Here is a 23,614-nt window from a genome sequence, read left to right as displayed (position 1 = left end):
TTCCCCATTCTATTACAGCCAATATTTATGATATTTGTTTCTGCTTAGATGTAAAACTCTGCCTTCAGATTGAACTTAACATATGAGATTCAGGTAAAATCAAACAATTGAACTTTTTAGCTAAAATGTCACATCTCAAGTGATCTACTCTCATAACTATTTTATATTTAATAACTTTTCTCCAATACCTGTCTGAGCCAGTTATTATGTCCTAGTTTGAGATCCAGTGGAGAATTCCTCTTGCCACATTTGCTCAGGAACTGCTTCCATTTCCAAACATACTTCTCCATGAGGTAAAGATGCCGCAGCTCAGTTTTACTTTGAGTCTTTCCTTCCATGTCCAGACCTGACAAAGGAAGAAATAAATGGAAAATCTCTCATTGTTAGAGATGAAAGCTTTCCAATAACATTATCATTTGTCAGTAAGGCTTAACTTAATGAATTTTAAAATCAACAAACTGAAAATAAACATGAATTCCCACATTAATACCCAGGAATACACCCACTTCCTGTTCTGCAACAATTTTGATTTTATATTAAAAATAGATAATTTGCATTGTGTTTCTCAAAACAAAGTTGGTATGTTAACTGGCCACTGTAAATTACCCATCAATGTGAATTATGGCAAAAAAAAATCCTAAGAGAGCCACAGAGCATGTGATAGGAAGAATAACTTGCAGGGATGTGAGAAAATGGAGACTGGGAATGTGATTAATGGTATTGTTGTCTAGGTGTCATGGCTGTCTTCTGTTTCTTTATAAATCTAAGAAAAAATAATAGTAAAAAACACAAAAGTCTACAGTCACTGTGAATGAAGTAAAAACACCAAGCTGGGGAAACTCATCAGGTCAAACAGTGCTTTTTTTAAAACATAGTACAGATAATGATCAGTTTTTGTATTTATTGGGAACTACACAGACTTCATGCTGGCTCTCCAAAGCACTTTTCCAACATGCTCAGGCACAGCACAGCCAAAGTGCAGGAAAACAATGGAGCATTGTGCAGTAAGTCATGCAGTGTGCAATATTCCAACATATTATGCACATTCTAACCCATGTTTTCTGCTCACTTTGCTTCTCATCTCGCACACCATTGGAAGGTGTTACCAAATGAGTGATCAGCTGCCATAAGTAATTCTATACTTTTCTCACATTGTCCTCACTAACTGACAGAAACTTGGCATTAATTCCCTGTTGGAGCCAACAGAGGGATATAATGAAACAAAAGAACACTGAAAAATACAAAGACAGTGCAGACAGCTTCAATTATGAGAGATTATTTCAATCTATAAACCTGTCAGTTACTGCTGCAGAAACTGAAACAGTGAAGAGTTATTTATGAAAAGTAATACAGAATAAGTAATTCAGCTGCAGAATACCACTTCAGGTAAAATGACATTATCATAGCATTTCAAAGACTCTTAGAAATCTATCCATTATCGATACACAAATGTAACCAGCAATTGCAAAATTGGCCCTTAAAAATTTGTGACATATTACAAGCTTAAACCACCAATAAACGTTTTCTCCACCTCGAGCCGGTAGACACTTCTTCCAAGCTTCATATGATGCCTTGGGGTCTTTCTTGAGCCATGCTTGCGCCTGTGCATGTATCTCATTGCTGTAAGGTTTGACAGTTGTAAGTGTATCAACAGAGATGTCCTGCCAAAGAGAAAGGCATCATAAAGATAAACCTGACAAAGAGTCAGTTGACTGGTCACGTTCAAGGAGCAACAGATTCACTTGAGATGTACATCACCAGTTAGCAGGCGCACCTTGTTTTTCTTGCTAGTTGGAGCAGGTGGTTTAATCAATCGCTGTAGGATTCTCAAACACATCAGAGTGATGTTCTCAACAACCACAGGGGTTTTTATGTTCACAGCCATTAGATACAGACTTAGTGCTACAGAAGGGAAAATAAAGGTACGGAAAGAAACATTAAACTCCTCAATGATATTGTCCAGAAGTCACATGGGCTGAGTAAACAGGCTTTTGAATCAGCAGTTGTCACCGCTTCATTACAATTCAGAAAATGATCATGATTGGTGTCTGCACGAGTTATGCTTACCACATCGAAGTCGCAGTTCCCAACATGCATCTTCTTTGGAAATTGAATCAGTCAGTAACAGCATCTCGTACTGAAGGCTGCTTGCCTGAAAATGGGAACAAGCACTTATTGCAAAGAGGGGAAACTATTTATGGGATTGAGAAAAGTAAATAAACACTTGTCAGTCCTTGTGAGTAATTAGGCAAATTCTAACAGCCTTCCTAGATCTCAGTCGTCTCTCAACAATCACATCTCCAATATCATTCTAATTCTTCCCGTAGAACTATGTTCTGAAATCACTGGATTGCAGTGTCCATCCAAGACAAACAAAATTTTATCCTTAACAACTTCTCATGCTCACATGACAAAATCCAAAGATCTGTTCACATGAAAGAATCTCAATAATACAGATTAGAATCAAGAATGATTAGCTTTAAAAAAAATGTTCAAAAGTGGACAATAAATGTCAGCTTGCAATATTATCCAATTCTAATTGCTGCTGACTCAGGATGCACTTGTGTCAACCAATATATGGGGCACATCAGGTAAGGAGGGCAGACTTCATTCCCTAAAGTTTTGTCTGTTAGTCAATCAGTTGCAATGGTTATTCCAGTATAACTTAACCATAGACTAACCAGAGGCCCAACTTTACTCACCAAATCAGGATTGGCCCAATGTCCTTTCAATGCAGTTGAAACCTTGGCAATAATTAGGTCATTCATTTGCTGTGTTGCCTCAGGGTTGTCTCTACAAATATAGGTCATATATGGCAGTCATATAAATCCTAATATGAAAGTGACTAAAAGTATTTAATTCGTGCATGAAATGGCAACTTGCCTCAGTTGTCAGAATTTCTACTGCAAGAGCTTATGCACTCAATTGACTTCTAAAATTAAGTTTTATTTAGAGATTCTGGACTAATGATGATGTACAAAGGATTATATGGTGGACAGAGTGTAGCAGTCTTATTCCTACAAACAAGAAATGGACTGCCCCATATATCATCTCTGATAGAAATACAGAAGAATGGTTCAATTTTTAAAAAATAAGTAAAAAAAATAAACACCAGTGTTTCCAAGACTTGAATTTTTTGTAAACTTTTAAGAATACTTCTTTTGGGGTGGTATGATTATAAAATGGAAGATGGAGCCAGAGCTCTGATGGCATGAGTGGTTTGTTTCCATTCACAGGCCAGGAGCATGTTACCTCCCTCAGGGTTTTAGATCGTCCATTAGGCAACTTGGTCTTGTATATTATACTTGAAACTCTCACGACTTGGGATGAGAGGTACCAACCATTTGTGGGGTCCGCATCATTCCCAAATACTATCATAAAAGCAGGCATTCTGATATTGATAGTGCCCAAAATGGCCCTTCCATTTGTAACCCAATACCAAACTCCTGTGGCTGCTAGCAATTGGGTTCAAATTACTGCATAAAGAAAGCAGCTGATGTATACAAAGACAAAGAACAGAGTTTGGGTAAATCGCTGTATTCTGTTACATTTTGAGATGAAGGACTCATTAGTCAATGTTAAGCAGCATTACCTCCTGCTTTATGGAACTTTCATTCTATTGATCTAAGTATTGATTGCAGAAAGTTGCTCTCATAAAACTTTACTTGCTTCGACCACATACCTCGTTAACAAGCACATCAGTTGTCTGACTTCCTCTCTCATTGAGGCAGTGCCTCGCCTCAGGTTGTAATCAAACAGCTCACGGATAAGACCCTGAGAAACTAGGATCTGTCTGATGGTGCTATTTGTAGCTAGGGCACGAAGCAGTGTTATACAATGCTCAGTAACAGCTGAGGCACAGCCGTAACACTTTGTTGATGACGTGTGCCCACAACCAAGGACAGATAGTGCTCGATATTGACTGGCAGTGAATGTAGGCTGAGCATTTGATCGTGAAGACTTTGTTGCAGCCTCTCGCTGCTGAAGATCATATTCTAGCAGTTCTTTCCGTGAAGCCAAAACTTTCTGCCAAACAATTGAAACTGTTAGAGTGCTTTAAATTGCCAGATTACATGTTCAATCTAACTGATCTCTGTTCCAATGAAAATATTCAAAAATAGTACACATTTTTAAACCCACATCTTTAATTGTTAACCAATTATCACAATAAAATTCTTAATTTTCTTATTTCCTAACTATTCATTGCATTAAATGAATTATTCTAGTTCAATTTTACATGTACTGAACAAAATTTCTTTCGTTTTCAGTTACCTGAATGATTTTGGACAACTCATCAAAGGATGTCTTGCAGTCTCCACAATATTCTTGTGCCAGTTGCTGAATATAACGATTCACACTTGCTGCTGTTGAACTGATTCCAGTAACTGCATTAGAGTCATCCTTGAAAACAAGCAGAGGCTAACAAGTAAGTCAAAGTACTGCTTCAAAATTTAAGATTTAATATTCTTTTATTGTCAAGCAATAGTACAGAATGTATATTACACGAAATTGCCTTTTGCCTGCCTTAAGGCAGACAAAGAGTCACCATTAGTGTCGCCCGGCATCCCTTATGGGATGAGAGAAAGAGAAGCAAAATAGAGAACTTTCAGAGTCACTGAGTGTCTGTGGATTTGCTTCTAGCACTTCTACAGCTGCAGACTTCTGTTCAATACATTGGCAACCCGAGCGCCAGATCCAAACCTCAGACACAATCAGGAAGCCTTCAGCACCCCACAGCCTGTGTGGGACCTTCAATTACAAGTTGCCCATAGCCTGTATGGATCCCTCAGTCGCTGAGCCCCTTGTTGATTTTCTGCCATGGTCACTGTCCAGTTGGATCCTCTTCTTCTCAATTGGGGAGGGGGAAAGGTTGTTCTTCGCATTTCTGATGCCCTGCACTGGTCCAAAGCTCCCTTGAAGCCACTGCTGAGCACAGGCGCTGCCATCTTGGGCACAGACCTCTGTGGTTGCAGAATTTTAGTTTAAAAACATGTCGGCTCCTCTAACAGGCTGTTTATCATCTGTTTGGAACTACTGACATTTGGACCGGGTGGTTGAATCATTCGGAGAAGCGCTGTGTGTCTGCTCTCTTGGGTCCACACCAGCTGCCATTACAGCAGCTCTGGCAGTGCCACCATTTTTTTTAAGACTGATCCCACACTTGAAAACACTAACAAAATCTTTGGCTTAAATGGAGTATAAAAGATAATATATAAAGTATAAAAGATTATTACATGAACTCTTTATAATACATTCAGCCTCCTCTAGTGTCCTCTGTCCAATTCTGGAAGGAAGAACGTTAGCATTTTGGATTTCTTCAGATGGTCCTAGATATGGAAGACTTATGTGGTAAGAATAAAATATCTGGAATTGTTCTAATAGATATAAGAAGTTAAAAAGATATTTCATGCTCAAATCATGTTTTTTTGGGTAATGAGGGAGAAGCTATGATAAACATATATCGATTATATGAACATTTTGGATAATTGAGAAATTTCTTGAAGCAGCCCAGTAGCATCTGCAGAGTAATTGTCTCGGCTGTCGCTAATCCCCGACACCTCCACACCACCATCGCCAATCCTTCCCAGAAGCCCGAGGTCTCATCTCACCTGTAAGTGATAAGAGATCGCACGTACGGTCCCAAGGATTGGCCCCCAGCAGAATTTCAGAAACCCACTAAAAGGGTATTTGACAGAGTGCTCAGGCGAACGGGGAGAGAGCGCGGTATTCAATTCAAATTCTGTGATTTATCACAAAGTTACAGTAACTCATGGCAAAAAAAAAAGAAAATTTATAAATAAATAATCAGTCCTTAAATGTGTAACCTGTGGACAAATGTCTTCTTTACAAAGCTGATTTACAAACCTCCGCTTGAGCATGGTGGGTTTAAAAAAAAAAATTCAACTTTTTGCAACTTGTCTCAGCCAAAAGTTTGGATGTTCGAGAATTTCGGTAGAACGGTTTTCGGAAACTTACTGCCTTATAAACCCTGAGGGGGGAAAAAAGCAAAAAATGCTGGTTGTGAGGGAACAGCTGAACGGTAAGATAAAGTGAACCTTTTAAAGCAAACACAAGGGCCAAGTGGCTTCCTTCTGCTCGAGAAAATCCCACGAAATAGCAGAGTTGATGCAAAGTGTAATATGATATGATGTACAGGATGACAAATAAACTTCCGTAGTATGTGCATTATGTTTCAATCAGCAAATGTTAAAATGTGGCTGCCAAAAATCAGTGAACTCAATGTGGCAGATACCTCTTCACTGCTTCATCAGAAAGCCAACGCCACTTCCATTTCGATATATAGCTTTGCTTCTCTTTCTAATTGTTGGTCTTTATCTTTTTCCAACTTTGAGCGTCCCTTTTCAATGTCCACTTTTCCCCCCTTTAAATAATTCCTCTTTTCAACCCACATCTCAATCACCCCTCTATCACGACTCCTCTACTAAATTCAAAAAAGGTGTCTGGCAATACTTTGATCATCAGGCAAAAGGGAATGCAACTGTTTTTTTGAAAAGGTTTCCAACCCTATTTGTTTTTACCTGAGGCTTCTCAGGAGCAGCTTCACTGACTTTCACCATCAAAGTTTCAAGCTGAGGCCTGTGTCCCATCAGCTGATGGTAAACCCGATCAGCTTTATCCAACAAAGTGTTGATGTTTGTCACTGCCTGTAAAAAAAAATTATTCAAAAGTAAGAAAAGATATATTAAAGAGGCTGTCGTCTAACAAGGCCCCTGACGCACAAATTTAGGACAAAAAGCGGATACGTGAATGATGGAAATCCCATAAAAATGTTTAAGTTTGCTCACCTTCTTTCTATCCTCTTCATTTTCAATTGGATCCACTGCACAACATGGTTTGGCATACAGCATGAAATCAAACCGTGCATATTTGCAGAATCCACAAGCATTGCACAGAAATGGATCTTTCTCATCATAATTAATAGACCTGTAAAAAATACTCAATGGATTAATTAAAGTGAGGATATCTTACTCCAGGCATTAGTCTCAGAAGCTGAAGTCTCAATTACAGCTAAAAGGGATTCACATGTCACCCAGATTTTTGTTTCAAGTTTTCATGAACTATACCCCTACCTCCACATCACCTCCATCTCTCAATAATCTTCCCCACCATAAGAAGCCTTTGAGATCACTGTGTTAAATCAATTCTGGCTTCATGTACATTCTAGTTTTAATCAATCCACTGATGCAGCAGTATTTTTAGCTGCCTTAGCTCTAGGTTCTGGAATTTCATCCTTAAATCTAAATGTCTTTCTCTTCTCCCTACAACCTACTTATTTGACCAAGTCGCCACAGTATATCCAAATGAGACTTGCTATTAAAAAATGTTTCGTTCATAAGGTTGTAGTGTAGAAGGATGGATGCCAGAGAGACCTGTATTTGCTAGGCTCTGCTAAAAACAGCTTAACCCATAACAATTATGTTTTTTTAAAAATGTAGTCATGCCATAGTTGAGGAAGTTTGAAATCTGAATCTATCGGTTGTTGTCTGACAGAAACCATTTTTAGCAAACTGCCGAGCAAATTCAAATGAATTCAACACAAATTAAACTCTGGAATCTGCAAAGTCAATATTCAAACTTAACTACAAACTTTCAATTAACAGTGTAAAATGAATCTCAACCCAAATGGTCTACATTATTACAGGTTCATACTTTTGCACTGCATGACATTTCATAACCAAAAGTGCTTACTGAAGATTACATGAAAAATAATACATGAAAGATGCAAACTGCAGACTGACAAAAGGTCACGATACAGTTGGTGGAAATGTTTATTTTTGCAGCCGCATGGGATCAGCAATCAGGATTGCATGGACAGGCTGTAGCAGGGCATTTAAGCAATCAGCCAAATGTCACAGAGGTGATTGTAAACCGTGCAAAATATAGCCAATCCTATTAAGTATCTTTGGCTAAGCCAGCTCAGAGGCTGGTATTTAAATTCGTCAAATATTTTGGAAAATACTAAGTATTTAAATCAATTTAATTCTTGCCTTGATTTAACTTTCTCATGTGAAATATTCAATGTTATTTCAACATTACTGGGTGGATGGTGAATGGCAAAATGCCTCCTTGGAAGATTCTGTTTCACATCAAAGATCAGTGAATCAGCTGGTAAAATATATTAACACCTTCCAAGTTTACACTTATGCAGCCCTACTTAACAGTTTTCTCCAAACTTCACATATTGAACATGTCATGTTACTATTTATGTTCACTAAATCATAATGTCAGTGATTTACCCATTTACCCACTTACCTGCATTTGTGACACTGGTAAACATTCTCACCGCAGTTTCCACAGACTCCGGGATTAGCTGGAACAGATGCACTGCAGCGTGGACACTGCAGCGTCTCAGTTGATGCCTGATAGTTCTCATAGAAGTCTGCAAACTCAATCATAAGGTTGGATGCCACAATGGGAAGTGGTAGATCGATCTTTACCTCAGTCTGCCCTGGTGTTAATTGGACTTTTTTTGCTTTGTGCCATCGAGCAGGCCTAGAAAGAAAAATCAATAAGGTTAACAATATGGACATACATCACTGCAGACCAATTGATGAAATGGCTGAATAATTCAATCATGTCATTAACATAATATTTCCAAAATAAGACTTCCTGAATTAAAAGAGAAATACAACAAAATAATACAATTGGTGAGGTCAAGTCTGACTTTTGGCTGTGATTTCTATTCACATATGAATTTTTATTGATATAGAGTGCCCTTTACTTCCTCAGGAGGCCACTAAATGCTTCACAGTCAACAAAGTACTTCTGAAGTGTAGTTACATTGTAGCAATGCTGCTAAGTCTTGTTAACTCACCTGGTTGAGATTCCACCTTTTCCCCCATATTTGATAAACTGGCCTACAGTTCTTCAGTCTCTCTCTCTCTCCCTCCTTTCTTAAGTCGATGCATCATTCTTGCTACCTTCCAGTCTGTTGAATCAGTTCTAAAATCTATGCAGTTCTCAAGGAGAAAACTGAAGCATTCATTATCTCCATTGCCACCTCCTTTGGAACAGAATAGTGATTGTCATGACCTATTTTGCTACACTGCACAATTGTCTTTTCTTTTCTACAAAATTTCTCCTTACCAGAACTTGCTTGCTCCCCAAGCAAGTTTTCTATATAATTTCTTATTCAATTCCTTGGATATTGATCCAACTTAACTCAAGTGAAGCCAAACCAAAATTTCTTGAACAGAACCTCCTGCTTTGTCTAACGATGACATTGGTTTCCAAATGACCTCAAACAACTGGATCTTTCCCTTCTACTCCGTTTTCAACTTTCCTTATGTATGTCTCAGAAAAACCTTCTGTATATGCTCACAAATAAACTATTAAAATTTACATGTTCATCCCTCTTTTATTCTTCTTTAAATTTTAAAAGTAATGCCTGAGAATCCGGAAAATATGAACCAACCCAATCCCCAAGCAGTCTGGATTTTTGGACTTCTACTCTACTACAACTTCAGGTTAGAAGTTGAGAATCTTGTGGCAAATGGCTTGCACCCTGAAACACCAAAGCTTTTCCACCATACAATATTCTAACCTTGCTTACAAACAACTCCCAAGAAACTTATTAGGATCCAAGACAAAGCAGCTTACTTGACTGGCAGCTCACAACCACCCTAAACATTTATGTCAGCCATCTGTGGGGCAATGTGGATGCCATATGTATATCTATAACATGCACTGCAGTTACTCACCCAGGCTGCACTAAATGCATCTCGCAACCAATGAGCTCTTCAACTGAAGAAGATAAGGGTCGCAAGCACATAGGAGCACCACCACCTGAAGATTCCCTTTCAAGTTGCATGTTATCCTGACTTGGAAATAGGACTCTATTCCTCATTATCACTGGGTCTTAATCCTGAAACTCTGTATTCAAACACTGCAAAAGTATCTTGTACAGAAAGGCCTCTAGTGGTTCAAGGTAATGGCTCACTACACAGTCTCAAGGGCAATGAACATTGGCCTTGTTCAGATAGCAAAAATAAATAATAAAAAAATTTGGAATAGGTTTGAAAAAGCACAGTCCACCCTGAGATCTAAAAGTCATCAAGTATGTGTACTTGAGGAGGAGTCACGTGATGGAGTAGTGGCCGGACGGTGAACTCCAGCCCTCTCCAGAAAAGTCAGAAAAAACAAAGCAAAACACAAAGGCACAAAAATAAAAATCAAAGTAAAGTGAATATAAAGGTGGAAAGAAGATGGCGACGAAAAAAGAAAAGTCAAAACCAACGGTAAGAAGAGAGGAAGAGAAGACAACGGAAGATGAAGGAAAAGGCCTTACCTGTTCGAAGAGGCCCGCGGTGGAGAGAGAAACCCGCTCCCTCAGGTCGGTAGAAAGTGGACTACAAAAATGGCTCGCTGAGCCTAGTAAAAGTGCGCAACCGGCGCGATGCGCATGAAAAAAAACACACCGACAGGAGGGGTGACCAGCTGGGGAGTCAATCTCCACAGCCGGCAATGACAGCTGCAGAACACCTGCAGCAAGAGGAGAACATAGAAGACAACGAAAACAAGAAAGAAGAGAAGAAAAGGGCAACCCAGAGGAAGAAGAAGAGGAAGAGGAAGAGTACAGTGAAATAGAAGAAGAAGGGAAAGGCAAGATAAAAGATATACTTTCTCTTATTAAAGAATACATGGAGTCATTTAAAGAATGGCAAGCGCAAGAATTTAATGATTTAAGAAGAAGAATAAACAATACAGAAGAGAAAATGAATAAAATAGATATGACCTTATCAGAACTGGGAAAAAGAATGGACAAGGTGCAAGAACGAGAAGTAGCAGTAGAAATGGAGGTAGAGTACTTAAAAAAGAAATTAGAGGAATCTAATAAAAAAGTCAAAGAGACACAAGAACTGTTAGCTCAGAAAATAGATATAATGGAAAATTATAACAGAAGAAATAACATAAAGATAGTGGGCCTTAAGGAAGATGAAGAAGGCAAGAATATGAGAGAGTTTATAAAAGATTGGATCCCTAGGATCCTAGGATGTCCAGAACTACAGCAAGAAATGGAAATAGAAAGGGCACATAGAGCATTGGCCTTTAAACCACAATCACAACAAAAGCCAAGATCTGTTTTAGTAAAATTCCTAAGATATACTACAAGAGAAAAGGTACTGGAGAAAACAATGGAAAAAGTAAGAGTGGACAATAAGCCACTGGAGTACAAAGGGCAAAAAATCTTCATTTATCCAGATATAAGTTTTGAACTCCTGAAGAGGAGAAAGGAGTTCAATACAGCAAAGGCGATTTTATGGAAGAAAGGGTATAAATTTATACTAAAGCATCCAGCGGTATTGAAAATATTTATTCCAGGACAACAAAACAGACTATTCTCGGATCCAGAGGAAGCACGAAAATTTGCAGAACAATTACAAAATAGACTGAGAGATGAAGACGTGTAACGAGAGTACAAAAGACTGCGAACTAAAAAGTCATAAGTTTTGGGCTCCTGAAGAAGAGGAAGGAGTTCAAAACATCGAAAACGATCTTATGGAAAAAAACTATTCTCGGATCCAGAGGAAGCAAGGAAATTTGCAGAACAACTACAAAACAAACAGAGAGATGAAGACATGTAATAAGAGTAAAAATGACCACGATTTATATGTATGTGGGTAAAGAGGTATATGTGTGTATATGTATAATGTGCATACATGAATGTATCCGTATTTAGAGGAAAATATAGATAGTATAGACAAGAATTAATAAGGGAAGGAAAAGGAATAGAGGGAATAAGGAGGGAATTAAAAGAGTGACCTTTGTCACATATGAAAAGTGAAATCTTTTCTGGGGGGGGCTGGGTGGGGGGGTGTTACGGTCACTGCAAAATCAGCTGACGTTTGCGAGTGAATTCGCAAATCCAAATGGAGAGGGGAGATGTGGTTGTCCGACAAGGGATAAAGGGCAACTCAGGAAGGGGAGGGGATAATGGGGTTAAAGAAATTTTAGATAGGAGAATAAGGGAAATGTTTGATGTTTTAGAAATGTTTTCTTATAAAGTGTTCAAAACAAGAAAACAGAAATGGATAAGAAGGAAAGGTGATGATGAGGAAACGGAAAGGGAAGATAAACAAAGTATGAAATGGCTACGTTGAACTATATGACTTTAAATATTAACGGAATACATAACCAAATCAAAAGGAAGAAACTGCTAAATTTACTCAAAAAAGAAAAAATTGATATAGCATTCATGCAAGAAACACATTTAACTGAATTGGAGCACAAGAAATTAAAGATAGATTGGGTAGGACATGTAACAGCAGCGAGATATAATTCAAAAGCTAGAGGAGTAGCTATATTAATCAGTAAAAATGTACCAATTAAAATAGAAGAGGAAATAATAGATCCAGCAGGGAGATATGTAATGATAAAATGTCAGATATATTCGGAGTTTTGGAATTTACTCAATGTATATTCTCCTAACGAAGATATTTTTTTGAAAATAGCAGACACGCAAGGGAACATACTAATAGGAGGGAATTTCAACCTTAATTTGGATTCAAACATGGATAAAACTGGGAAAAAAATTAACAGAAAGAACAAAGTATCCAAATTTATAATTAAATCGATGCAAGAAATGCAACTTTTGGATATATAGAGGAAATAACACCCAAAGGAAAAGGAATATTCATATTATTCGGGTAGACATAAAACATACTCAAGAATAGACCTATTCCTGTTATCAGCTCGTATGCAAGACAGAGTAAGAAAAACAGAATATAAAGCTAGAATATTATCGGACCATTCACCCTTGATATTGACAATAGAGTTAGAGGACATCCCTCCAAGAATGTATAGATGGAGATTAATCTCCATGCCACTTAAAAGGCAGGATTTTAGAGAATTCATTGAAAGACAAATTAAAATGTACTTTGAAATAAATACGGAATCAGTGAAAGATAAGTTTATACTATGGGACGCAATGAAAGCGTTCATCAGAGGGCAAATAATAAGTTATGTAACCAAGATGAAGAAGGACTACAATCAGGAAACAGAGCAGTTGGAAAGGGAAATAGTAAATATAGAAAAAGAATTAGCAATGAAGGAAGACACAACTAAAAGAAGAGAAATGGCAGATAAAAAAATAAAATATGAAACACTACAAACATATAAGGTGGAGAAGAACATAATGAAGACAAAACAGAAATATTATGAACTAGGAGAAAAAACGCACAAAATTCTAGCATGGCAGCTTAAAACAGAAGAAACTAAGAGAATGGTATTGGCATCAAGGAAAAAAGACAAACAAATCACATATAATCCAACGGAGATGAATGAAAACTTCAGAGAATTCTACGAACAATTATACCAAACTGAAAACGAAGGGAAAGAAGACAAAATAGATGAATTTTAACTAAAATTGAACTACCAAAATTACAAATAGAGGAACAAAATAAATTAACAGAACCATTTGAAATAGTAGAAATAATAAAACACCAGGAGAGGATGGATTCCCAATAGAATTCTATAAAACATTTAAAGATTTATTAATTCCTCCCCTCCTGGAAGTAATCAACCAGATTGATAAAACACAAAGCTTACCAGATTCATGCAAAACAGCAATAATTACAGTAATACCAAAGACAGGGAAAGATCCACTCGCATCAGCGTCATATAGACCAATATCTTTACTTAACACAGATTATAAGATAATAGCTAAATTATTAGCAAACAGATTAGCCGACTATGTACCTAAAATAGTAAATCTAGACCAAACTGGATTTATTAAAAAAAGATGAACAACAGACAATATTTGTAAATTTATTAAATTAATTCATGCAGTAAAAGGGAATAAAGCTCCAACAGTAGCAGTGGCTTTAGACGCAGAGAAGGCCTTTGACAGAGTAGAATGGAATTATTTATTCAAAGTATTACAAAAATTCAGTTTACCAGAGAAGTATATTAATTGGATTAAAGCATTATATAAGGGGCCATTGGCAAAAGTGGCAGTAAATGGATATATATCAAAGCAATTTAACTTAAGCAGATCAACAAGACAGGGATGTCCATTATCTCCCTCACTGTTCGCGTTAGCTATAGAACCACTAACAGAACTGATAAGAACAGAAAATAAAATAAAAGGGATAAAAATAAAAGAGAAGGAATATAAAATCAGTCTATTTGCAGATGACATTATAATATACTTAACAGAACCAGAAATATCAATAAAAGAATTACATAGGAAATTGAAGGAATATGGAGAAGTGTCGGGGTTCAAGATCAACGCAAATAAGAGTGAAGCAATGACAATGAATAATGCGGATTTCTCAAAGTTTAAGAAAGAATCGCCATTTAGATGGCAAATGCAAGCAATACGATACCTAGGTATACAAATAAATAAAAACCTCGGCCATCTATATAAACTCAATTATTATCCACTAATGAAAAAATTACAGGACGACTTAGAGCAGGGGTGTTAAACTCAAATTCACGGAGGGCCAAAATTAAAAACTTGGACTAAGTCGAGGGCCGAACTAAATATTTATTGAAAATTTTCAACAACATCTGCATGTTTTCTCTTCTTTCAACATATGTAATGTTAAACTTTAGGATATAACTTTAGGAGGATAATGTTTCAGGTCAGGAGTAGGTAGCTCAAGTTCACCCTTTGCTTGACCTGAGGGAAACATATTTGGTACCTGTGGAGATGTAGTCAGCATTCACAGGCTGTGTCCATTTTGGCCTGCATCAGGACTCAGCATTTCCTGCTCACTCCTCAGTCTCTAGGCCTCTATTCACCCTCGACCCACCATCCCTCTACCTGACCAGTCCTTTACCCAACCTCTACTCAACCCTCACTCCACTCGCTCTGCCTCTACCCACCCCATCCTATACACGCCCCTCTACTGCCTCTCCCCTCAACCTGTTCCTCCCTCTACCCGTCTCACCCTCTAATCACCCCTCTCCTACTCGCCCTGCCCCTCCCCTTTTACCTCTTCCCTATCCACCCCTCCTTCTACTCATCCCTCCCTCTAACTGCCCCTCGCACCACCATAACATCCCCTGCCCATTACTCCTCACCTACACCTTCTGCCCACTCCTGCTTACCCACCCACTCAGGCCCAGCGCGCTGCCGATCAGCCTTTGCAGACAGCCACCATCTCTCTCTTCACGTGCAGGGCCGAACCAGCCGTCCCTGGGGTCCGCGCGGGTGCAAGCGCTGAAGGCCCTGGCGACCGGGAGAAGTGCGCTCGCGCTGTGGAAGGGCCGTCCGGTGCCAGTCGCGCAGGGCTCGCGCTGCCCGTGCGCAGCCTGCCATGCCCGTCACGCCAACAGGAAATCACAGGCGCTCGCCAATCCACCGCACCGCTCGACAGGTGGGAGAAGTGACTGGTTGTGCGGGGAGCCTTCCAACTGGCTTGCTTGCTGATGACATCGACAGACTTCTCATGTTACAATTTCTCGTGTTACAATGGGGAAGGATGTGCAATGAAGTGGGAGGATGGTGGGGGTGACATTACCAAAAAACAGCATCGGCTCTCGCTGCAGGGCGGGCCACCTCTAATACATTTTTGAAATGATCTTGCGGGCCAAATATAATTATATCGCGGGCCAAATTTGGCCCGCGGGCCAGAGTTTGACATGTGTGACTTAGAGCATTGGAAAGACTTACCACTAACACTAATAGGAAGGATAAACTGTATTAAAATGAATATCTTCCCAAGGATACAATACCTATTTCAGGCATTGCCAATACACTTGATGGAGAAATTCTTCAAGGAGTTAAAGAAAATAATAAGGAAATTTTTATGGAAAGGGGGGGAAACGGAGGAGTGCACTAGATAAATTAACAGAATGGTATAAGCAAGGAGGCTTACAACTGCCAAACTTTAAAAATTATTATAGAGCCGCACAATTAAGATACCTATCAGATTTTTATCAAACAAGGGAAAAGCCAGATTGGACTAGATTAGAACTAGATAAAATAGGGGAGAAGATACCTGAACATATATTATATAAATGGGATGAAAAATTGGTACAACGTAGGAATTCTCCAGTATTACATCATCTGCTCAATATTTGGAAGAAGATTCATGTAGAAAGGAATAAAACAAATTACCAATTACCAAAACTAATACTGACGCAAAATCAGCTAATCCCTTTTACAATAGATAACCTTTCCTTTAGAGAATGGGAGAAAAAAGGGATCAAAAGAATAGAAAATTGTTTTTCAGGAAATAAATTACTATCCTTTGAACAAATGAAGGATAAATATAATATAACTCAAGATACAGTGTTGGCATACTACCAACTGAAATCCTACTTGAAGGACAAATTGGGAAGCAGTCTGAGGTAACCAGAGGGAAGTAATTTTGAATATGTGATTACAGATACAATGATAATCAAAAAATTTACAACAAATATGTATATTAAACTGCAAGAAAAGGAGAATGAGGAAACAAATGGTAAAACTAAACAAAAATGGGAACAAGATTTAAACATAAAGATAAAGAAGGAAACATGGGAGAAGTTATGCTCTGGAACTATGAGAAATACAATAAACACAAGGTTACGTATGATACAATATAACTGGATACACAGGCTATACATTACACCTCAAAAGTTAAATAAATGGGACCCAACAGTATCTGATAGATGTTTTAGTTGCAAAAAAGAAATGGGAACAACAATTCATGCAATCTGGACGTGTGAGAAAGTGAAAAAATTTTGGGAAGATCTAAACCAGATATTAAATAAAATTACAGAAAGCAATATACCAAAAAAAAACAGAGATCTTCCTCCTAAGTAACATAAAAAACAAAGAATTTGGACTTGATTTGGATGGTGCACAAAAAAGATTTGTTAGGATAGCCCTAGCCGTAGCAAAAAAATGTATTATGTCAGCCTGGAAATTAGAAGATAACTTGAGAATACAACAATGGTATATAGAAATGAATAAATGTATTCCATTAGAAAAAATAACTTATAATTTAAGAAATATTGTAATATTTGAACAAATATGGGAGCCATACATGAAACACAATAGAGAAAACCTACCGGGGACATCTGCCACCTAAAATGACAGAAGGAGAAGGAAATGAAAAGAATTGACTCAGTGGAATTTCTTGTTTATTTTTATTGAGTGACAACATTGTTTGACTGGTTTAACCTATCTTAGATTCTGTACTTTAAATGAATGGGAGGGGAGGTAGGGAGGGTGGGATGGGAAGAGGGAGGGGGGGAGAAAACGACACTATATATTTGAAAAGGAAAATGTATGTATCTTGATCAATGTGGTTTATGGTGTGAAAAATAAAAAATTAAAAAAAAAGTAGGTGTACTTGCCATTGTCAATGAGACATGAGATTGGGTAAAAGAATCAAAATTTGCGGGCAAAGTTGTAATTAAACAATGGGAGGCCTTTAACGCAGAGTTGCTTCAGCTACAGTTTAGATACATTCCCACAAGATAAAAAGAGTAGCAAAGTTAAAGCCAGATCTCCCTAAATGATCAATAGAGAGTGAAATAAAGCAATAAAAAGGGGATACAATATATGCCAAATTCGTAATACAAATGTGAAGCAGGCTAACTGCAAGAAGTTGAGAGAGGAGATGAGCAGGATGAGCAGCAATTAATTATGGGTGATGTTCAGATACAATGATTGCAAAACAACATTCATATATTCATCCGCAGAGAATCCCCTAACATGTTTCTTGAAATTTTTACCGAACTACGTTATGTTCCTCTGGAGAAAATCCAAACAAAAATTATTTATTATCAGCTGCACACACATCGTATACTTACTTGTTTTTTAGTTCAACTATGGCCTGAACAGTCCTGTTGTTGTAATACAAATTGATGGTACGAACCATTTTAGTCCGTTTTAGATCTCCAATCTTAACAGTTACTTTGCTGATTGTGTGACTGCCAATCAGTTTTACTACTTGCTGTGTAGTTGTGTAGCGAGTATCCACCTTGATTGATGAAAGTTTAATATTCTGAAAGAAAGTTATAAAGTTTCAGTAGCTTCAATTCACATGGACAAAGTAATGAGGCAATACAGGCAGCACAGGCTCAGAGTGGTACAGCACAGAAATGGGCCATTTAGTTCACCACCATCTACTCCAACCTAGAACTAGAATAGTCCCACTTGTCTGCATTACGCGCCTATCTTTCTATACCTTGTCCATTTAAGGCATACTTTTTGTATACAAGTTCCAGATCTCAACAACTCCTTCCTTTACTTAAACCTAAGCGCTCTTGTTTTGATACCTCTAACATGGGAAAAAGAATTTAACCAACTATGCTATCAAAGCTGCTTAAAATTTTACTTACCTTTATTTTGTCATTCCCTCATTCTTTTTCACATCAGGAAAACAAGCACAGCCTCTGCAATTTCTTCCTATAACTAAAGACCTCCAGGAAACATGCTGGTCAATTTCTCTGCACTCTCTCCAGAATAACCATATTCTTCCAATACTATGGCAACTAGATCTGCACACAATTTCCCGTGATCTACAGCATAGTCAGAGTTTCATGAAGTTGCAAAATAATGTTCCAACTTTTATCTCTCAGCCCCAATCTATGAAGCCAAACTTCGAATAGCTTTCTTCATGACCCCTATCTGCCATGTTGCCAATTTCAGGTTACAAACCCCATCTCCTGCTGTTCATCAACATTTCTCAGCACCTTACCACTCACTGTAGGCATCCTACCCCTATTTGACTTCCCAAAATGCATCACCTTGCACTTGACAGGGCTAAATTCTATCAATGGTTCAACCAACTTTCAATCTGATCTATTTCCTGAAGACAATCTTCCTCAATATTCACAGAAGCACCAATTCTCATGTCATCCACAACTTAGTGACCATTCCTCTTACATTCACATCCAAGTCAATGATATCATGGTCCTAGTACCAATCCATGATGTACACTGCTAGACACAAACTTCTAATCAGAAGGAAAAGCCAATTATGGATCCAATTCACCAGTTTGCCTTGGACCCTATGCACTTTAATCTTCTAGGACTCCATCGGCTCCACGAAGGACCTCAGACAACATCCATCATCCTGCTTTCATCAATTTTCTTCACTACCTTAGTTATTGATAACATGTTCTCTGTCATTTCTCAAACATAGGAAATCTTACTGATTGAGATAAACCACAGTATCAATACACTGTATCTCACAGTGATCCAAATGTAAGTGACTGCATTGAGAAAATTTAATGAGCTGTAAATAGTGAAAAACTATTGACACCGATTAAATATAGAGAAACAGTGCCAGCTTTTCCAAGTGGAAGAGAAGCAATCCTGGGCACACACTATACTCACAGTGAATGGCACCTCAGGATTATTACAAACTAAACAAGGATCACTCTCCAGATAGTAGCCATCAAACTCAACCAGCCCGGACAGCATGCTAGACAAAGTAAAATCAGAAAAATATGATTAACAGCTTTATAAATTACAGGGAACCATACAACTGCAGCCTTTTCTATTATATCAAATTCTGCATAAATATACTTTTTTTTTAACCAAAAAGACTCACTTATAAATGTTTGAGTTGGGGTGGTTGGTGAGAATATGGTTTTGAGTACGAAGAATCTCTACTGCCTTGTGTGAATATTCTTTCAACTGGAATGGAAACAAAAATGGTTGTTAAATTTCTCAAGAAACAAAAGACTTTCTCTTTTCATAGATATTATGCATTTCTTACTTTTTTTTCCGTCTGCGGAGTCTTGAGTGAAAAGTATCCCAGCAGATCCACAAACTGTGCGGCTTTGCGTCCATAAGCTGGGAGCTCTGGCCAAATTGACCACATCAGATCAAGTAAAAGCTCCTGCTGTGACTTTCCAGAGCTCCTAATCACATCCAAAAAATAAATTATTTTCCATGAGCTTAAAAAACAAGTAAACACGAGTTCTTCTAGCACTCCTGTCTGCCCATCATTGCTTTACTGCTTGAAAATCGTTAGTATGACCAAACCCATAGTCACCCAACATCTCCCTATTCACATGAGCAGTAACCTCCATCTCCACTGCTCCTAAGCTTAACTCTAGAAACATGGATGCAAAGGTTCCCAAGCATAAACTGCAATGTACCTTCTCCTCTTTCGCCTTAATTTATTATTTTATTGACACAAATAGAGGCTATTCAGCTCATTGAGTCCATGCTATCATCCTATTTCCCTTATTACCCTGAACTTCTTTCTCTCACACATCCCATAAACTTCCCATCGGATTCTTTTTGACATTAGCCTAAACCAAAGTTAATTTACAGCAGGTAAGTAACCTATCAGCATGTGTTTGGAGGTACCCAAAGAGACACAGAAACACCCGGGATCGAGATCTAAACTCGGGTTCTTGGAGCTGTGACACAGCAGCAGCAACTGCTGCATCACCTTCCCATCCATACTGAGTTAAAAGATCAAGATACCATCATATTTTATATATCATCACCCTGTGCAGATTCTGGGTTGTCACCATTTGACTTGGTCTTTGTTATGTTGACATTTATTCTGTTAATGAAATTAATGAATGGAAAGAAAGCAAGGACAAGGGAAAAAAGTCTGTTACTTCTTCATTCGATTAAAGTTGAACCATCTCCAGCTTGTTTCCAAACCACAAAACATCAGCAAGGCCTATATTTCTCAACATCTTATGGTATTTTCTGCACAATGATATTAAGTCTGACTTGGACCTTACCTATATATATGCAGAGTAAGACAGTGAGCCTGCCATCGCACAGATGAAGAATTTGATTCCAAAAGGAAACAACGCAAAAACTGAATCAGTGTTTCCTTGTCGGCAAATTTATTTAGTTGATTGACCAAAGCTGTGCAAAGCTGATCTTCCTGACTGCTTGTGTTCTCTGTTAACAGCACAAAAAAAATTAATTTAATTGGTGCAATCAAAGCATAGGGTCTAATTATTTGCATTTTGAGAATCTGAGCTTGTTTCCAAGTACAGTAAAGCCCCTGTTATGCAGGGTTCAAGCAACTGGCAGCCTCCAGAAACGAGCAAAAATAACAGTAAATTCATTTATCCAGCATCTACAAATCCCAATAAGCACCAGATTCCATGGGTTTCACTGTATCTGTATGGTGGTAATCTCATTATGGTATTGTTATGGATTTGTTCTAATATTAATCTTTAAAGTTAAAATCTTTAGTTATAAAATATATAATTAAAATATATATAAATATATAAAATATATAATCTGCCATGATTCATACTTTTGGAAAAATGAAACAGAAATGATGTCAAGTGTCATGTGATGAGACTTTTGAAAGATATTACTGAATGAGTGGCCTTTTGAGAGCAGAAGTTGGCCATCCTGTGAGTAACAAGATTGAAATACAATAACCATATAAGGCACTGTTACATGTTACCCCTGATCAAAGGAGAACACAGAGTGTGGCATTTGAAGGCAGAAGACACTTTTGATTGTCTCTTTGAGAGGGCAGTTCAACCATGTCCTTTCTTATTTTGGCACTTTGTTTAACTCTATGTTTGTGAATCATAGAAGAAAATAGCCACATCGCTTTTCTTTGAAAAGAGCGCAGGCTTATCGTGTGGAAACACAGATTCCAAAATGTCCATGCAAGAGAGAGAAAATTGCTCTTTTGAAGAAACACTGTTCTGAAAACAACTCTACAAAAGAAATTTGTAAGTTTTAAAGAGGTCTGATAACTTTGTTTCAAAATACCTCATTTTTGCATTAAAGCAACAATATAAAGAAATCTGATGGCTTACACTTACTTGATAATTGCTTTTGAACAGCAGTAAAGTCTGAGTTTCAACACAAAAGCTTTCTGAGACCGAACTTTAAAATAATATTTTCAAAATCAAGCTTAAACTCTAATGGTTTGGGTTTTAACGCACACAAACACACATTTGTACAGAGTGGGGTAGAGTTAAGTGCTATGGTATTAATAATAAAAATTATTGTTTTTGAAAATATCATTGTCTTGATTATTACCATTACTGCTGATTTAGTTCGTAACAGTACTTAGTCAAAATCCTGGAATTTCTTACTCAAGACCAATGAGTAGCATGTATTCCAGCTAGATCATGAAGACAATGTCAGGCGAACTGCTTAGACTTTAAATTTTTTTAAATTTAAATTTAGACATACAGCATGGTAACAGGCCAATTCAGCCCATGAGTCCATGTCATTCAATTTACATCCAATTAACCTCCATCCCCAGAATGGGAGGAAACTGGAGCTCCCGGGGAAAACCCATGCAGACACAGGGAGAATGAACAAACTCCTTACAGACAGCACAGGATTTGAACATCAGTCCCAATCTCTGACTCTGTAATGGCATTGCACTAACTGCTACGCCAAAGTTTTTGTTCATATTTTAATACAACATTTTTTAAAGTTCTGAAGAAGTGGAAATATTCCCATTCTTGGATTAGCAGAGTTGAAAACAGAGTAATGCTCTCTAAACGAAGTTCATTAAAGTACTTCGAGTACAGATAAAATGCTTTGATGCACTCTAAAGCTATAACACATATAATACTCTGAGATTAACTGCAGCATTGTTCAGATTAAACCCAAAATCAAGTTCAGTCCAAACTTTTGAAAAAACACTTTTGTAAATATCATTGTGTCCCACAAAAGTCACAAGGATGCCAATTTTGCTAAGCCATGGCTCCCAATTATTTTGTGTCAATGCTCTTACAAAACTAGCCAAGTACACAGCTGAATTTCACATAGAACTCCTGTCAAACTAACCTCCCATGAGTTTGCGCTTGGCTTTGATCACAACTTCAAAAATGGATCAAAATGCAGAGCAACTGCAGAGGCATGTTTTTATTTGTAAAAGTGCAGAGCAAAGAGATATATGTATTAACCAACCATCATAAAAACTGCTCAAAACTCCAAAAGAACATCTGAAAAGACCAGAGTTCATTTTGAACTAATTGTTTTGATACACTGCATACGATTTGCTACCATGCAGAGATATTAGAAATCTTGTCCGAGACTTGTCAATTTTGCAGACATTTTAAAAAATGGTAATCTATTTTCTGACATCATAAATGTATCAATTTGATTATATTATTAATCTTGTGAATTTTTTTAACTATAGCCATAAGTAAACAAGGGTACAATTCTGTGGATAATGATCTGTTGTGAGATACATTCACATACCATCCTTTTCCTTCTCTCGTTCTTCTTTCTTGCTCTTTTTACTGGATGATTTGGACTGTGATCCAGACTGCCCCGAGCTGGAGGAAGTAGCATTCGTCCCAGTGACCCCTGTGTTGCTGGATGTTGCTGTGGAGGCCACTTTACTACCACATAATGCACAGGAAAGCAACTGGAGAAGAACTGGGGTAACACCCTCATCCACAAGGAAACTAACCTGCAGTAAGAAATACAGAACAGCTGGAGGGAAGGGGAGGAAGAAAAGAGAGGGACACATGAATAAAAAAACCCAATTTATTTGATGACTTAAACTGCAAATATAAACCTAATACCACCAAAACCTGATCATTTGATGTTGTAGGCACTTAATTTTAGTCATATTGTACTTTACACTGCATTTACATTGATGTTTTAAAAACATTTAATATACAGTAAAACCCTGTTATCCAGTATTCAAGCAACCGGCAAAAATAATTGAGAAAAATAA

General features: G+C 37.7%; 1 protein-coding gene across 9 annotated transcripts in view; it reads right to left on the bottom strand.

The window, feature by feature from the left end:
- ubr4 (ubiquitin protein ligase E3 component n-recognin 4) overlaps positions 1–23,614 on the bottom strand; it is a 220,003-nt gene that overhangs the window by 66,037 nt on the left and 130,352 nt on the right. For all 9 annotated transcript variants that reach the window (XR_011351775.1, XM_069918724.1, XM_069918722.1 and 6 more), the window contains 16 exons: positions 23,131–23,367; positions 20,676–20,841; positions 19,688–19,832; positions 19,520–19,605; positions 19,303–19,390; positions 17,773–17,966; positions 8,275–8,514; positions 6,807–6,945; positions 6,540–6,665; positions 4,273–4,401; positions 3,683–4,026; positions 2,703–2,793; positions 2,068–2,152; positions 1,775–1,902; positions 1,532–1,661; positions 189–346 (listed from right to left, as the gene is read on the bottom strand). Coding sequence is in view for 8 of the 9 variants with exons in the window: in XM_069918724.1 (XP_069774825.1) it covers positions 189–346; positions 1,532–1,661; positions 1,775–1,902; positions 2,068–2,152; positions 2,703–2,793; positions 3,683–4,026; positions 4,273–4,401; positions 6,540–6,665; positions 6,807–6,945; positions 8,275–8,514; positions 17,773–17,966; positions 19,303–19,390; positions 19,520–19,605; positions 19,688–19,832; positions 20,676–20,841; positions 23,131–23,367 (2,486 nt within the window). In the remaining variant the exon portion in view is untranslated. The remainder of the gene's footprint in view (positions 1–188; positions 347–1,531; positions 1,662–1,774; positions 1,903–2,067; positions 2,153–2,702; positions 2,794–3,682; positions 4,027–4,272; positions 4,402–6,539; positions 6,666–6,806; positions 6,946–8,274; positions 8,515–17,772; positions 17,967–19,302; positions 19,391–19,519; positions 19,606–19,687; positions 19,833–20,675; positions 20,842–23,130; positions 23,368–23,614) is intronic.

Source organism: Narcine bancroftii, chromosome 2 (assembly GCF_036971445.1).
Source record: "Narcine bancroftii isolate sNarBan1 chromosome 2, sNarBan1.hap1, whole genome shotgun sequence".
Lineage (NCBI taxonomy): Eukaryota > Metazoa > Chordata > Chondrichthyes > Torpediniformes > Narcinidae > Narcine > Narcine bancroftii.
This window is presented reverse-complemented; position numbering and strand designations above follow the sequence as displayed.